At 32.2% G+C, this 16,373-nt stretch overlaps 1 protein-coding gene across 1 annotated transcript; it reads left to right on the forward strand.

Moving 5' to 3' along the window:
* The first annotated feature begins 60 nt into the window (after positions 1-60).
* On the forward strand, positions 61-13,784 carry LOC128177896 (calmodulin-beta-like). Its single transcript, XM_052844798.1, has 6 exons — positions 61-144; positions 302-482; positions 2,380-2,413; positions 3,686-3,829; positions 5,889-6,134; positions 13,312-13,784. Exons 2-6 carry the CDS (start codon positions 480-482, stop codon positions 13,341-13,343), a joined length of 459 nt encoding a protein of 152 aa, XP_052700758.1. The 5' UTR covers positions 61-144; positions 302-479; the 3' UTR covers positions 13,344-13,784.
* The last annotated feature ends 2,589 nt before the right edge of the window (positions 13,785-16,373 follow it).

The raw sequence follows: 16,373 nt of genomic DNA on the forward strand, positions 1-16,373 counted from the left end.
CACAAGTGCAGGCGTGTAACAAAAAAAAAAAAGAATAGTATGTTTTTCCAATTATCTGGAGCGAGGTGCAGAGCTGTCTAAAAATACACACCGGGCAACAAGACAGTTAAGCCGCATCTCTGGGGGAGGTGAAACAGAATTTACGTGAGTACGCTGCGACTAATCGTGAGATAGGATAATTCATTTTAAAGAGTCATCAAAAAAATCCTACGATATTTAGAGTATAAATGACAGTCATCCTATACGGGCTGCTATATCATTACTTTGTTAATAACATAAGTGGAGAAAAAAATCTGTCTAGGCGTCCAGGCGTAGAAACCAATGACTGTACGGCGATGGTTGTGATAATCCCCCAGTGAGGAGAAACATCGGGCTATCGCGTCTCGATACACGGGGAAATTTGACCAGGATCACAGCTTGGAAGAATCTGTTGCGACAGGACTGGTGTAACTTCTGCCTGACAAACCTAATTCTGCAACATGGTAAGAAATTGTTAAGAATTTGTCATCAAGTTACATCCTCGTAAGATGTTTGTTTCTGTTTGTGTAATAATTTACCAAATCTGTATAAATTGTAGTAAGTGATACCAGATGGTTTTTTTATCAACCAATGTACATTCCTGTTTCTTGTTTTACAATGCACTTGACATGCACCAATAATTCCCCCGTCCGGGTTTACTTGTACATGTATACCTGAGCGATACGTACATTATACATATTGTTCAGTTCTCGGACGTGCTGGAGCCGAGGGAGAAAATAAGTAATTTGCCCTCTCCATGAAATAATATATATCAATTAAATAAAAATACTGATTTATTAACTGCATGAATTCTTTAAACTATCTAAGTTCGCAGCTTCAATAAGGATGTTCTTGGTATAACTGATCAAAACTTCCCCTTCTAAGTCCGCTTAATCATTACGAGGACGGAATCAATATTTCGGAGAACAACCATTGTTGACCAAAGTAAGAAATCTCGCCGCACGAGAAGTTGTTCGAGATCGTAATAGATACTACAAATTAGTCGACGTGATAACATGTGGGATGAATTCTGTTGGATGAGGAATGAAATTTCGCTGTCAGTAGTAAACGGCCTTGATCTACTGCCGTCTCTATAGACTGTTTACATTGAGACCAGTTATCTGTGGATTTCTCCGTTGATTTCGGAATAACTAATGAATCTACAACAGATAATATTTGTTGAATTTAAGATGTATATTGTTTTAATTTTCGAAAAATATCGAAAAAGCCTCAACATTTGTTAACCAAGTACGTATGAAATATATTTTTGAAATCGGGAACAATGATGTCGAGTTGCCTTGTGGGCGAGTTGGCTTGGAGGCGAATTGTCCAACATATTCTCTCTCTCTGAGTTCAGAAAGTTTACGATAATTTATAGAGAAGTCCATTCTATCAATGAATTTATGATGGAAGAGAAATTCAATATTTCTCTCCATAGATTTTCCTCTTTTTCAATTATTGTACAAGAAGTAGCTGTAGAGCAATTTTTTAAAATCTTGAATCTGATTTGTGAAATTCTAATGCTTTATCATTATTGCTTGCTTGTTTGTAAAGCTGTTTACATATTTAGGCCATTTAGCTTTATAAATGAAAGATTGATTTGATATGAATCAAAACATTGGAAAGTGTGTAATCTACAAATTTTGATATCATGGACATTTCTTTTCTTAGTTACAGATATGCATATACATGTGAACAATAACTTCATTTATTATTTTAATGGCTTAAGTTTGGTAATAATTTCTGAAACCATCAAAGTCGCCTACTTGCATCATTATTTTAGGGATGTAAAATGTAGTGACGGGAGGTGGAACTACTCTCTCTTATTCTCAAAAACCATATTAGTAACTTTTACTTATTATTTGAACATCTAAAAAATTGAAGAGGAGTGAAATGCAATTTTTATCAAGCCCACCTCGAATAAGGGGCTATGAAACCCGTTTCCTTGGTAACATATCGTTTTCATTAACAACCGACGGAACTCCGACAACACGCTGTTTGTGTAACAATCGCTGACAACATTACGCCGAGCTATCTCTAACCAGCTAAACGTATTATGTTGTAAGGGAAAAATTGGTTGCATTTTTTGTTTTCATGCATGAGCTGTAGTGATGTAAAATGTATCAAATTTAACAATTACTCCAACTTTTGATTTCCGGATTCTTTGTTTTGCCCTTCTCTAAAGCATAAATAATAGGGAGTTAAGATTCACTTGATTTCTAAACATAGAAATATGCATTGCGGTAAGACCGCTGGTCACTATCTATACATTATTATACAAATCATTAATTCCTAAGAAGTTATGAAATGTGCTCAAAATTAACCTTAGTAATACCTCGTTACTGTTAATTTTATTTACAGTCTTTAAACGACGTACCAGAAGAGACGCTAAAAGGTATGATGATTAATTATCTAAATTTTCACAAGTCACAATTTTGTCAACAAGCAGGTGGCAATAATTAATCAAAGTACTGAAGTACTGACGGGAGTTGATTTTATCGATTATCATTTATTTTAATGGCAATTAGTTTCTAGTTTGTATTTGAATTACGCACTTTTTTATAATATGAACTTTTAGACTTTTCCGACAAGAATTTCGAGAACCCCATATGAATCATGTTTTGTAATATTTAAAGATTTCAACTACTAGTATGTATTAGCTATCGAAACAATTCTAAAAATTGTATGGATCCAAGCACTATTGAAAACGAACTCTAGTCTCGTTTAACTAGACGCCCGGTTGTCTCCATTAATATCCGACAAGCAAGAGAGTCCCCTCTCTGCTTGTCGCAGATTTACGGAGACAGCCGAGCGTCTGGTTGAACGAGACTATATTAACTCTGGCGTAGGAATACATGAGTCTACAAAAATATTGAAATTGTTCGTAGTATATAAAATTTGACTATTTTCAAAGTGTTTATAGATAAGTTTCCTTGAAAAACAACGGTTAAGCAAACATTACATCGATTTTTTTTCTATTATTGTCAAGAACTTAGTCTTGTCAGTGGTAATGATTTGTGCTTACATGTAGGTCCAAACACTGTTTCACTTTCGGTTTGCCAGAGTAACTGCATAGAAGAGTTGATTAAAATCAACTCCCAAAACCAGCTAGCATAATGAGAAACACGTGTGGAAAAACTTCGTCATGAAAATGACTGATTTTCTTCAATTCGTTTATTTCAATCTTTGATATTTCTTATTAAACAGTGAACGCAACGCAATTTACAGCTTAGTTCGTAAGCACATGAACACATTTTCAATACTCCGACGCCCACTTTCAATTGGTAGATGGTAATTACATGTTCGAAATTTACAAAAAGCAATAACATCTTTTTTAATAATGTATTGATATAATTTTCAAATTTAGATTCTTCCTTGTAAATTCTTTTATTTAGGACTTTCGATGACGATTAAAAAATAGATTGCCAAAAGGGGAAATAAATACCGAATGTAAATATATTACTGGTATATATTTATAGGACAATTTTTTTTATTCATAGCGAGCGGGGTTCTATTGACCTCGAGCTCATTGTTATTTTTGAGGTTTTTAAAAAAAAAATTAAATAACGTCTTTTAAGATCAATAGTGAATCATAGGAAAACAGGATACAAGAATTTCATACAAAGTAATTAAATCTGTATCATACTAGCAATCCTTTTTTTCAAAGACTGGAGGGAGGCGTTCAGTATGTTTGATAAGAATGGTGACGATTTAATAAGTGCTGGGGAGCTGGGAACCGTCATGAGGAACCTAGGTTTGAATCCCACCGAGGAAGATGTTAAGAAAATGATCAGTGATGTGGACAAAGACGGTAAGAGGTGGATCCTCTAATTCTTCTTGTTTCCGGAGGGGACTGGGATGGGGTTTGAGGGCAAATGCTTTTTTTATTTCTTTCATGGGCAAAATATATAAACATCAATAATATTAAATTTATAAATGCGCCGATCTTATATCTCATTCAAGCTTTTGGTTGCACAGTATTCACAAAATATTCATTCAACAAACCATATCAGAGCTGGGGGGGGGGGTTGAGACAACAGTATTCCTTAGCAAATGGTTATAGGTCAAAATTGCGCCAACTAGATTTCACGCAAAATGAAATCCAACCGCCATTACAGCGATTTAATTTTGACCATTTTTAGCTTACATAGCATCATTTACATTTAGCCATTTAACACCTCATTCATTCAGAAATTTCATAGGATGGTTTTTTTTTTGGGGGGGGGGTGGTTGAGGGGGTTCTCTGCTGCATTCGGCCAATGGCCAGAAATAAATGATTTCATGATGTATACTAGATAAAATTCTCCGGATAATGCATACATTTTTTAAAATTTTGATTACACCATTTTATTATGTCACCTGAGTAAACTCAGGCGACCTATTGCTATCCGTTTCCGTCTGTCGTCTTACGTCGTGCGTCGTGCGTCGTCCGTCGTGCGTTAACAATTTTACATTTTAACTTCTATTTAAAAACAACAAGGCTAATTGTTACCATTTTTGGTGTGAGGCATCTCTATGGTAAGAGGAATCTAAATTGTGAAATTCGTGGCTCTACCACCCCCGGGACACCACAAGTGGGACCAAATAAGAAAAAAAAGCCAAATTTTCAAAAATCTTCTTCTCTACTCCCACACATGTGAGGAAAAAACTGGTTGTATGGTTATGATGTCGATAAAGCCCTCTACAGTTGTGCAATTATGACCTCTGGGTCAGGGGTTCAGGCTTTACGTTGGGGCCAATTTGGCCATATGGTAAAAATGTATTAAATCTTAGAAAATCTTCTTCTCTACTCCCATATATATTTGCTAAAAACTAAATGCATGATTATGATGTCCATGAAGCTCTCTACAAAAATGGTGAAATTCATGGCCCCTGGGTCAGGGGTTCAGGCTCTAGGTTGGGGCCAATATTGCCATATAGTAAAAATGTATTTAATCTTAGAAAATCTTCTCTACTCCCATATATATTTGTTAAAAACTAAATGCATGATTATGATGTCCATGAAGCCCTCTACCAAAATTGTGAAATTCATGACAGGGGTTCAGACTCTAGGGTGGTGCCAATATGGCCATATAGTAAAACTGTATTTAATCTTTAAAAAATCTTCTTCTTTACTCCCAAACATGTGCGCAAAAACTGAATACATGGTTATGATGTCCACTTACTCCTCTACCTAAATTGTGAAATTCATGACCCCTGGGTCAGGGGTTCAGAACAAGGGGGGGGGGGGGGGTATGGCAATATAGAGTTCACGCATATAATGTCTAAAAATCTTCTTCTCTATTCTCACACATCTGTATGAAAAACTGACTTCGTAATTATGTTTACCAGGAAATCCTCTACTAAAATTTTAAATTTCATGTCCGCTGGAGTATGGGTTTTGACTCTCTAGGTATTGTACTCTTGTATAGGTGTTAATGCATATAATGTTTAAAAATTATCCTCTTTACTCCCACACACCTGAAAGGAAACTGAATTCATGATTTTGTAGACCAGATCTTTAAGTTTTTCGCCAAATTTATAGGTTTCTTAGTTCTTTTTGAAAGATATCAGGCGGGGAGGTGGTTGTCATTACAAATTTATAATTTTTCTACTCCAGAATGAAACCCAATTAAATAAATATACGAGACTCCTCGACAAGTCTATGTATAGGTTAGACGCTACTCAGGTGACCGTTAAGGCCTATTGGCCTCTTGTTCTTAATAAAGGCATTTGCATGTAAGGGATAAATTTGGTTATCCTAATTGAAATTCAAAATTTTATACATAATATTTACACCCAAGTTGATTATTATCCTGTTCATTTAAGACCGATAAAATGAAAGTAATGATACATGTAGTTTCGCGGTTTAATTCATATTTTTACCACAGCTAATGGATTTGTTGACTTCAACGAGTTTGTGTCGATGATGCTGAAGTTTCAAGAGAGACCAGTTGACCCCGAAGAGCAGTACCTAGAGGCGTTCCGAGTGTTTGACCAGGACGGTAATGGGTTCATCAGCCCCACGGAACTCCAGTCCGTGATGACTAGTTTGGGGGAGACGCTGTCAGAGGAAGAGATCAAGGACATGATTCAGGAGGCGGACATGGACCGGGACGGACAAGTTAATTATACAGGTAATGAATAAATTACAGGCAAATAACTCAACTCTAAAGGTAAATAAGTCAACTATACATGTAAATAAGTCAACTATACAGGTAAATATGTCAACTATACAGGTAAATATGTCAACCACACAAATCAACTATACAGGTAAATATGTCAACTACACAAATCACTTATACAGGTAATTAAGTCAACTATACAGGAAAACATGTCAACTATACAGTTATACATGTACAAGCCAACTATAATACAGGTAAAAAAGTCAACTTTAAATGTATAGAAATCAACTATACAGGTAAATCAGTCAACAATACAAGTAAATAAGTTAACAACACAGGTAAATGAGTCAACAACACAGGTAAATTAGTCAACAACACAGGTAAATGAGTCAACAACACAGGTATAAAAGTCAACCATGCAGATATATAGGTACGGAGTATATAATTAATTGAAAAGTATACGCGCACAGTCAAATAAACGGATATGGAGAGTAGTGATTTGAGTTAGATGTATAAGTGTAAAAACTAACTGTTCGGGTATACAGGCATGGAGTGTATGATTGTTAGAAAGTAAACAACAATGGAGGTATGGAATGTTAAATTATTAGTCAGCTGAACAGGAAAATGTACTGAGTGTATAGGTATTAGATAGTATAAAAGTCAACTATACAGGTATGATTGTAGTGATGATACGTTTAATACAAGTCAACTTTATATGTATGCAGTGTACAGTAATTAAATAGTATACATGTCAACTATACATTTATGGATAGTATTGGTTATAAAACATATAGGGGTCAACCATACAGGCATGGAACATTTTAGTAAAAAAAATCAACAATTAAAAAATGGCGTTTAATGGTAATAAAACTGATGTAAGTCGATTACTATAATGACATATTGTGGTGAAAATATAAACTTGAACAAGTCAACTATAGAGGCATGGAAAGAGTTGTGGTAGTTATACCCCCGCAAACGAAGTTTAGGGGGGTATATTGGTTTCACCCTGTCCGTCTGTCCGTCCGTCCGTCTGTCCGTCTGTCCGTAGATGCAACATTGTCCCCCTATAGAATTTTTTATTACTGCATGGAACAGTTTGAAAATTTGTACATATGTTGAACACCATCTGAAGATGTGCACCTGCAATTTTTTTTAAGATCAGACAAGATTTAATAATTTTATGACAGTTTTCATTTTCCTTATTCTATATATTGTACACTAATGTTGAAAAGTAAGGGAGGTAATCCTTTCAGATTTTATCAATTAATTAATAGTATTAAAACACTCTAAAATATATTTATATAAATACATCCAGATGGAGGTTTTTTGTCTTTATGTCTTAATTAATAAAAAAAATAATTTTTTATAATTATTCTATCAACTGACAATGCAAAGTTTTTGTTTGTCAATGATAAATTCTTAGGAGCTAATAAGAACATCAAAGACAAGTGTAGCTGAATTCATTTGTCACAAGGGAGCCATTATCTGAGCCATGGTTCAGAAGAAGCATGTGTTTAGGCGAAATTGATAATCTGTAAAATGTGTGATTGTTTTGGGGCTATTTTAAAACTGTTTCATATAAACCAAAAGTTTCTATCATAAGGAAATAAATAATATCATTATTAATAAAGAAGTTAAACTATTTTTAAAAGTTGTTTAAATTTATTAGTCAAGTAAATTGATGAAGTGACCCAGTTGGGCATTAATTTAAATGAAATTCAAAATTACTGATATGATTGTAGTGTTTTGGCAATTTTGAAATTGTTTGTAATATTAAATTTTCTTCTTTTTTTTTTTTTCTTTTTTTTTTTTTTTTTTTTTTTTTACATATTTTTACATAGTATGGTAATTATGGTAATGTTTTGGGAGTTTATTAAATTTAACAAGCTCATCAAAGAAAATCATAGTCCTATGGGATCAATTTTCTGATATGGAGTTCCATTGTGCCATAGGAAAAAGTGAGGAAAATTTGAAACAACTAATTGCATCTGTCAAGACTCTTATTAGAAAGATATTGAAAGTTTTATCAACAGAAGAGCATTGCTTTGCTACCGGTATTGCCATTTATTGCAAAGGGAGGGGTTATTGTCATTTTGTTGGTTTTTCTTGAATCAATTAAATTTAAAAAAAAATATATCATCAGATACATACATTTGTAAATGTATGACTGTTATAGATGTGTATTTTCAGTGAATTAACAGTGAAATTTTTCTTTGTTAACATATTCTTTTTTTTTTACAATTCTAGAATTTTTTGGGACACTACTTTTGTTTTCAACTTTAGATGTGATTTTGTGAGGTGACTTTTTTGATTTGGCTGATTTCCACTTTGACACTGTAGTCTTAACTGGAGGTGACCATTTCCTCTTGGTTTTTGGCTGTTTGAGAGCTGTTTGTTCCAAACCTTTATTAATCAATTCAATTATTTGTCCCATTTGAAATTAGCCTTGCGGGGGTATTAGTCCCATTACGACAGTTCTAGTTTAAAGGTTTATTTAAAAACTGATGCCGTTAAGACATAATACCATTTTAATTTGAAAAGGGTTATTTTTTATTAGGTAATTGATAAACGTTCTAGCAAATTAGATTAGTTAGTCCAAACGTAACATAAAGTTTTGTGATTGTAGTATATCAACTGAATCATTATATGATAATTAAAGATCGATTGTATATTTCTTGTTAAAACATACCCCCTTACAGAAAACGTCACATCCGCCGGGGTTGTACGCTAGACAAATAGAACTTGTTCCCATAGATAGAGTCAGTATAACTTAATGCTTATAGGTAATCTTTTTATAAGGTACATGTACTTTTGCGTTTAAAATAGTGGTTTTTTAAATAAAATAATACCAATTGAATATTGGTTTGAGTCTGTCGTTTTAACACCGTGAATTAAGTTGTTTGGAGTATTTTCTCATTTCTCACACAAATTAATGGAAAAATTGTCAAAGTTAATTTGAATCAATACTTTAAGAATAAATCACACCGTTCATGTACTTAAAATAGAAAAAAAATCGAGGTACGGCGTATTTTGATTCTTTTGAAACCTTCTTTTGAATGGTGTTCAATTTTTGGGGGCAATTTTCCCTTCTGTTTTTCAAGAACGTGAAACTTTTGTTCCTTTTTATAGTAAAGACCTGAAATTTGGACATGATACCTATTACAAGTAAAGTATTCAGACTTTATACACAGTAAATTGCAGGTCATGTCAAAATGTTCAGTATGATGAAGTCATCTAGGATTTATAGTAATTTTTACCTTTGTCAATTATTTGGAAACCTTCATTAATCTAAAAACCACTATCAAGTTTTCATTATTTTGAAATAATTAAATCATTAGGTCACTACCACTACACTTTTAAATTCTGTTCAAAATTGAATGATACAATTTCCATCTAAAGACCTTGAAGTGTTGCAAATTTTCGTTTTAAAATATTTACAGTGCTATTCGTACCTAATATTACTTATTTTCAGATACCAGTTATAATATATTTCTGTGACATTAAGTTACAAAGAGGTATTCTGTATAAATAGAAGTACAAACATTTGAAATATATTAAAAAGTTAGTTACTGGAAATGCAAATTCGAACCATGCATATTTCATTTTACACTCAACTGAAAAGAGATTGAAGTGGTAAGTTTAAGGCGATGTGAGCAAAACTTGGGAGGTCAGATTTTTTCATGATTTAAAAATAACACATTTTTCATTTCAAAGAACAAAATGTTAATTTTTCAGATAATTAAATTGTTATAGGAAAAGTTTGACTTACATATTTTGTACTTCTTGCTATTAGGTCGTTGGTCTACATAAGCTTAAGTTTCTACAATTGACGTTCGTTGAATATAATTCACCTGTAGTAAAAACGACCTTAAAGTCGTGCATTTATATAAGAGCAAATATGTTTTCTGTATTTTCATTTAACTCAAATCAATTAACCGACTGGGGGGGGGGGGGGGGGACTTAGTATTTATCAACCTGACTCACTAATTGGCTATTCCGCATTAAATCGTGGTTTTAAATTGAGATTAGATAAATTTGCATTTAGAAAGTGCTAAGTGGTTGAAAGTTTTGTTTTAAAAATAGTGGGGTTTTTTTTTTTTAATAAAATAATGCCAATAATATATTGGTTTGAATTTATATAAATTTAAAGAAATTGCAAAGTGGGACAGATGAAGTTATACAAAAGTAAACATCTTTACAATTTCCTTCTCGACAACTACAAACTAAAAAAAGTTAACATGAGTATAGATTCTACAATGTTAAAACTGAACCCGGACCCACACTGGGGCTCCAGAAAAAGTTTAACGTTAATCAAAGAAATATAATGGGGAGCTTTAATTTTCTTTAAAATTCCGTTCTGAAAATCTTTGATGATGTAATAAGTGGCATCATGTTGTTTAAGAGTAGATACACACTTCTTAAAAGCCTAGACCAATCAACAATTGATACTTCAGAAGAGATACAAAGTTCAAGAAAAGAATGTAGATTGGGGATTTTTGAGAGACCTTTTTAAAAGTTACAACTCATCATTTTCAAAAATTAAGATGAAAGTGTTTATTTTAAATTGGTCAAACCTTCAAACAGTCACTCTCGGACCAATACAGGGCTTCCAATGAAAATACCAAGTCTAGCTAGTTCAAACTGTACAGGAATAAAAAAGGTGCTATTTATGGAATACATTTAAGAATCATTCATTGAGTATCATAAGGTGATCGAATATGGTCGGGAGTGATCAAATCCAATTACGCCAGAAAAGCTTTCTTATAGTTTTGATCTCGCCCGACCGTATTTGATCACCGCATAATATTCAAGAATTATCCCTTATAACCTCTATTAAAATAAAATTCATTAATTGTATTATTATAAATATTAAAATTATCATTGATGAAATGATTTGGACCATAAATTACAAAATCGATTCGTAGTTTTATATCAGACACTGGAAAATGTAAATATCTTTTAAATTAATTGAGAATAATGTTCCATCGATCCTTACTCTTCTCTGAGGATAGCAAAGTTTAAAAAAAAATCATATGGAAATTTTTTAATTTTACTTCTCATTAACTACAATGCTTTATTTTTTATATTGCTCGGCAAACATATTAATGTTTTGATTATTCAGACCTTTTAAAAAACAAGTGGGACTACAGAAAGTATGCAAGTTCAACATAGGAATTTACATTGAAAACTATTAATCCCTTCTCTGCTATTAATCACTTCTCCTCTGTGAGGGGTACAGAGTTTTACTTGTGAACCTTTAAAGAACCACATTACTGCGACTTCTGATACCGCTTCATAAGCATATTGATATATCGTTCATTCCAATATTCATGAACAAGTTTTATTCTGCTACAATTTGTGATGATGATGTGGCCATTGTTAAATTTTTATACCCCCGCAAACGAAGTTTAGGGGGGTATATTAGTTTCACCCTGTCCGTCTGTCCGTCTGTCTGTCTGTCCGTCTGTCCGTCAGTCCGTCTGTCTGTAGACGCAACTTTGTCCCCCCTATAGAATTTTTTATTACTGCATGGAACAGTTTGAAAATTTGTACATACATTGTATGTTGAACACCATCTGAAGATGTGCACCTGCAATTTTTTTTAAGATCAGACAAGATTTAATGATTTTATGACAGTTTTCATTTTCCTTATTCTATATATTGTACACTAATGTTGAAAAGTAAGGGAGGTAATCCTTACAGATTTTATTAATTAATTAATAGAAAACACTCTAAAATATATTTATATAAATACATCCAGATGGAGTTTTTTGTCTTTATGTCTTAATTAATAAAAAAAAATTATTTTTTATAAGTATTCTATCAACTGACAATGCAAAGTTTTTGTTTGTCAATGATAAATTCTTAGGAGCTAATGAGAACATCAAAGACAAGTGTGGCTGAATTCATTTGTCCCAAGGGAGCCATTATCTGAGCCATGGTTCAGATGGAGCATGTGTTTAGGGGAAATTGATAATCTGTAAAATGGGTGATGGTTTTGGGGCTATTTTAAAACTGTTTCATGTAAACCAAAAGGTCTATCATTATAAGGAAATAAATAATTTAATTATTAATAAAGAAGTTAAACTATTTTTAGAGGTTGTTTAAATTTATTTGTCAAGTAATTTGATGAAGTGACCCTATTGGGCATTAATTTAAATGAAATTCAAAATTACTGATATGATTGTAGTGTTTTGGCAATTTTAAAATTGTTTGTAATATTAAATTTTCTTTTTTACATATTTTTACATAGTATGGTAATTATGGTAATGTTTTGGGAGTTTATTAAATTTAACAAGCTCATCAAAGAAAATCATAGTCCTATGGGATCAATTTTCTGATATGGAGTTCAATTGTGCCATAGGAGAAAGTGAGGAAAATTTGAAACAACTAATTGCATCTGTCAAGACTCTTATTAGAAAGATATTGAAAGTTTTATCAACAGAAGAGCATTGCTTGGCTACCGGTATTTATATTCACTGCAAAGGGAGGGGTTATTGTCATTTTGTTGGTTTTTCTTTAAATCAATTAAATTAAAAAAATATATCATCAAATACATACATTTGTAAATGTATTACTGTTATAGATATGTATTTACAGTGAAATTCTGACAATTTTGATTTTAATTTTTCTTTGATAACTATTTTTTTTTTTTTTACAATTCTAGAATTTTTTTTTGTATGTGTTCCAAACCTTAATTATTATTCAATTCAATTATTTGTCCCATTTGAAATTAGCCTAGCGGGGGTATTAGTCCCATTAGGACAGTTCTAGTTCATATTGTTATGCAGATTCAAAATTTAAGTTTTTAGTTTCAAATTTGTTGAATCATGATGGGGCCCTGGGTAGGGTGGACGTGTTGAAATAAGACTATTAATGGAAATATCTTTAAAAGTCTTTATGTCTTATGCAGTCAGTCTGAAATTAAAAGTGTTATTTAATATAAAAACTTATCAAAAGCTCACCAAAAGCAATTCCTTGGTAAATGAGGCTAGATTATCTTTGATGATGAGCCGCAAAGTTCATTAAGTATTTAAAAGAAAGGAGCTAGACTGTGTCGGAAACCTTCTACATTTGAATATATCTCTAGGAGATTTTAATAGCGTATTTGATTTAACTTTATTTATATTGTTTTTTCTTTGTCTTTCAAATTGATTGTTCTAACAAGTTTTTTTTTCATTTATTTCAGAATTCGTGAAAGTGATGATCAACAAACTATAAACTATAACGCAGCTGATTTGTTTTCTAAAGCATTCCTCAAGTGTATTGGATATGAATTTGTTTTCATTCCACAAGCCCCTTTAAATGAGATTTTTATCTTATGATTTTTGTCTGTAATTTGCATATATGTCGAAGAATTCCGTATGGTTTGATGTGAAATATGCTCAAATTTCATACTTTGGATAATTATTACATTTGATTAAAACACTTAATATTGTAACTTAAACTGTATAATGTTGATTAAACGTAAATGTACTTGTCCCGATTCACAAGAGTGACTAATTATTTTTAATAATGTAAGAACCGCACCGTGTATCGGTTAGTTTAATTCTTTTTGTAAAGTATTCTAATTTTGTTTATTCTTTACTCATGAAATATTGAATGTAATGTGTTCCATACAGCAATAATTACATGTACAAGTAAATAAACGTGGAACTTGTAGATTGGTTGTTGCATTTATGTATTTATTCTTACAATTTACTGATTGTTTCTAGAATTATTAATTAAATTGTCGTAAGGGTTTATAGATATTTGGACAAGTTTCTTTTTTTCAAGGATTTTTACTTCTGATTTATATGCACGCTTGACTTCACCAAAATCAGTATACATTTTAAACAGCTGAGGATTTTTAAAGGCATTTCGATAATCTAAATCCGGAAAAATCGTACCGAACCTATTTGAAATCAAAGGGAGGAGACATTTACCGGATAGAATTTACGTGACTATTTGAAATAATTTATTCCATACGTGTGTTCACGCAGGTAATAGCTCTCGCTTGCTATAGGAACGTTTTTGAATATTCATACATTTTTGCATTTTTAACTTCCAGCCTAATGTTGTACAACATTTTCATAGGAGTTTTCTAAATGCGTCTTTTGTCTTTACCACAAGTTTGAACAGGGTAATGATAACAGTAAACAAACGCTTTGAAACCAATGCCCGTCCTCGATTTACTATTTTAATTTACGAATGTCGGCTGACCCCTACTTTATTGTAAACCTTGGTGCTTTTTATATACACTAAAGTAAGCGCTAAAACCAGTTGATTCTTAAGGTTTAAATATCAAAAGATGATGTGAGGTTAAAAAAATTGTTTAATTTTAATCTTCTTTTTTTCCACTTTCTATCGTGGCTCATAAATGCACTCATTCTTTGAATGGCGAAAGGTCTAATAGGTATTAAAATGTCATAAATATTTTAACACTACGCTAATTAAAAAATTAAGAAAAATAAATAAAGATTGAAACATATTTATAATGTATCAAAATCTAAGAGACGAATAAGACATTTCCTTCTGATGTTGGTACCTTTGCCCCTCAAAAAAAAAACCAAAAACCCTGCATCGCATGGGAAAACTTCGAAGTATAAACGGATTATCTTTTTGGGAATGATATTCCATTCCTCCATTAGAACAACTTCAAAACCATTTGACGTTAGAGGTCATTGCTCGATACTGATTTGTCGCTTCTTATAAGCTTCTTTCCTTGAATAACAAAAAATGTTTGAGTTGTGGTACAAGACGAGTATTGTAGAAAGCACACAGGATCAAGGGCGGTTGTATCCATCCATGATCCGTGCATATTTTTTTAACTCCAGCGGTGCCAACAGTTAAATCCGTAAAAAGGTTATGAGACACCAATTTAAATTTTGGTACAAGTTTTGCCTTACGTCGAAAAAAAAAGAAAATGTCCAATATGTGCGAGATATTTCCGCTGATGATAGATTCTGCACGTACATATAAAGTCTTTATACTAAACATGTTTCACCCACAAGAAAAGTTTACCAATAATCTACATGAATCACCAAAGAAAGCAATTTATTGTTTTTATTTACATATTTCCTTTAACTATAAATTGATTGTAAAAAGTAAGTAAAATTTAGTAAGTTGCTGTTAAATAACATCAGTACGTTAGGTAAAAGAAATAACCTAATCGTCTCCCATTGGAATTTGAGTCTGACATCACCATGTTTTTTTCGTGCAGTCCGTGCTTTTTCATAGGTCAACCCTGTCAGTTTCATTTGCTGTTGGTTTTGACCAATCGATAAATGGGGTGTGTAGATTTCAGTCTGGATGCTTTCTATAGAGCTATGAAATACATGTAAATATTAGTTTCCGTAAGAAGTAGAGGAAATCATACTAGGTACATGTAGATGTAAATATAGCTTATTGAAAGTCATAAAATCATATACATATGTATTTCACAGGCTAGCACATTCTTCCATAACAGACATAAATGACCAAAAGGACAAACTGGTCTGCGAGTGAAGAGTCAAGATACTATGCACGTACGTGTATAAATGTAGTAGGCTAAATCTGGCTTGTACAATTTTAAGTATTTTTAAGTTGTTTTATGTGAAAAATTGTCATCATCAGAATACATAGGAGATAAGGTTAATTGATTTTTTAAAACTAAATATTCTGTAGCAATTTTTGTAATCCATGGGCTGCTTCCTCGCCCCATTTTGCCTTGGTGGCCAAATGGGAGCTGCTTCAGATAAGTTTTAATAACAACCATCAGAATTTTATTGCAATAGCCCTGACATCTATTCAAATCCTCCTCAAAGGCAAACGCGGCATGTAATAGACAAAATGTTGTAATCCTTGACTTTTGTATTTAAAATCATGAAAAAGGATGTTCAATGAATTTATTAACAACCATATACGTCGTTTAAAACAGCACAACTAATGTTAAAAATAATTTTGTATCATACGTAATTATGACTTGTTGATTATGACAAAATACATGGGTGTTTTGGATCTAAAACATATTCACCCGTATTCAACATATTTAGAAAATATGTAAATAACTTTATAAATACTTTTCGCTGAAAATGTTGCTGTTAATGTTGGTTTTCAAATTCCTTGGGTTTTTTTGAAATATGAAGTGATTTTGTTTAAAGAAATGGGTCTATTTTGATGTAGTAAACCTCTAAAAGTTATAATAATTCCAGAAAAACACCCGCTCTTTATAATCAGAAAAGGTCATTAACCAACCACCACTACCTATCCCTTCTTACCAAAAAAAAAATT

This window comes from Crassostrea angulata, chromosome 3 (genome assembly GCF_025612915.1).
Source record: "Crassostrea angulata isolate pt1a10 chromosome 3, ASM2561291v2, whole genome shotgun sequence".
Classification (NCBI taxonomy): Eukaryota; Metazoa; Mollusca; class Bivalvia; order Ostreida; family Ostreidae; genus Magallana; species Magallana angulata.

Coding starts and splice junctions, on each gene's coding strand:
- LOC128177896 (XM_052844798.1), top strand. Junction 2,414..3,685: donor ACCAGAAGAGACGCTAAAAG/GTATGATGATTA, acceptor TTTTTTTCAAAG/ACTGGAGGGAGGCGTTCAGT. Junction 6,135..13,311: donor CGGACAAGTTAATTATACAG/GTAATGAATAAA, acceptor CATTTATTTCAG/AATTCGTGAAAGTGATGATC.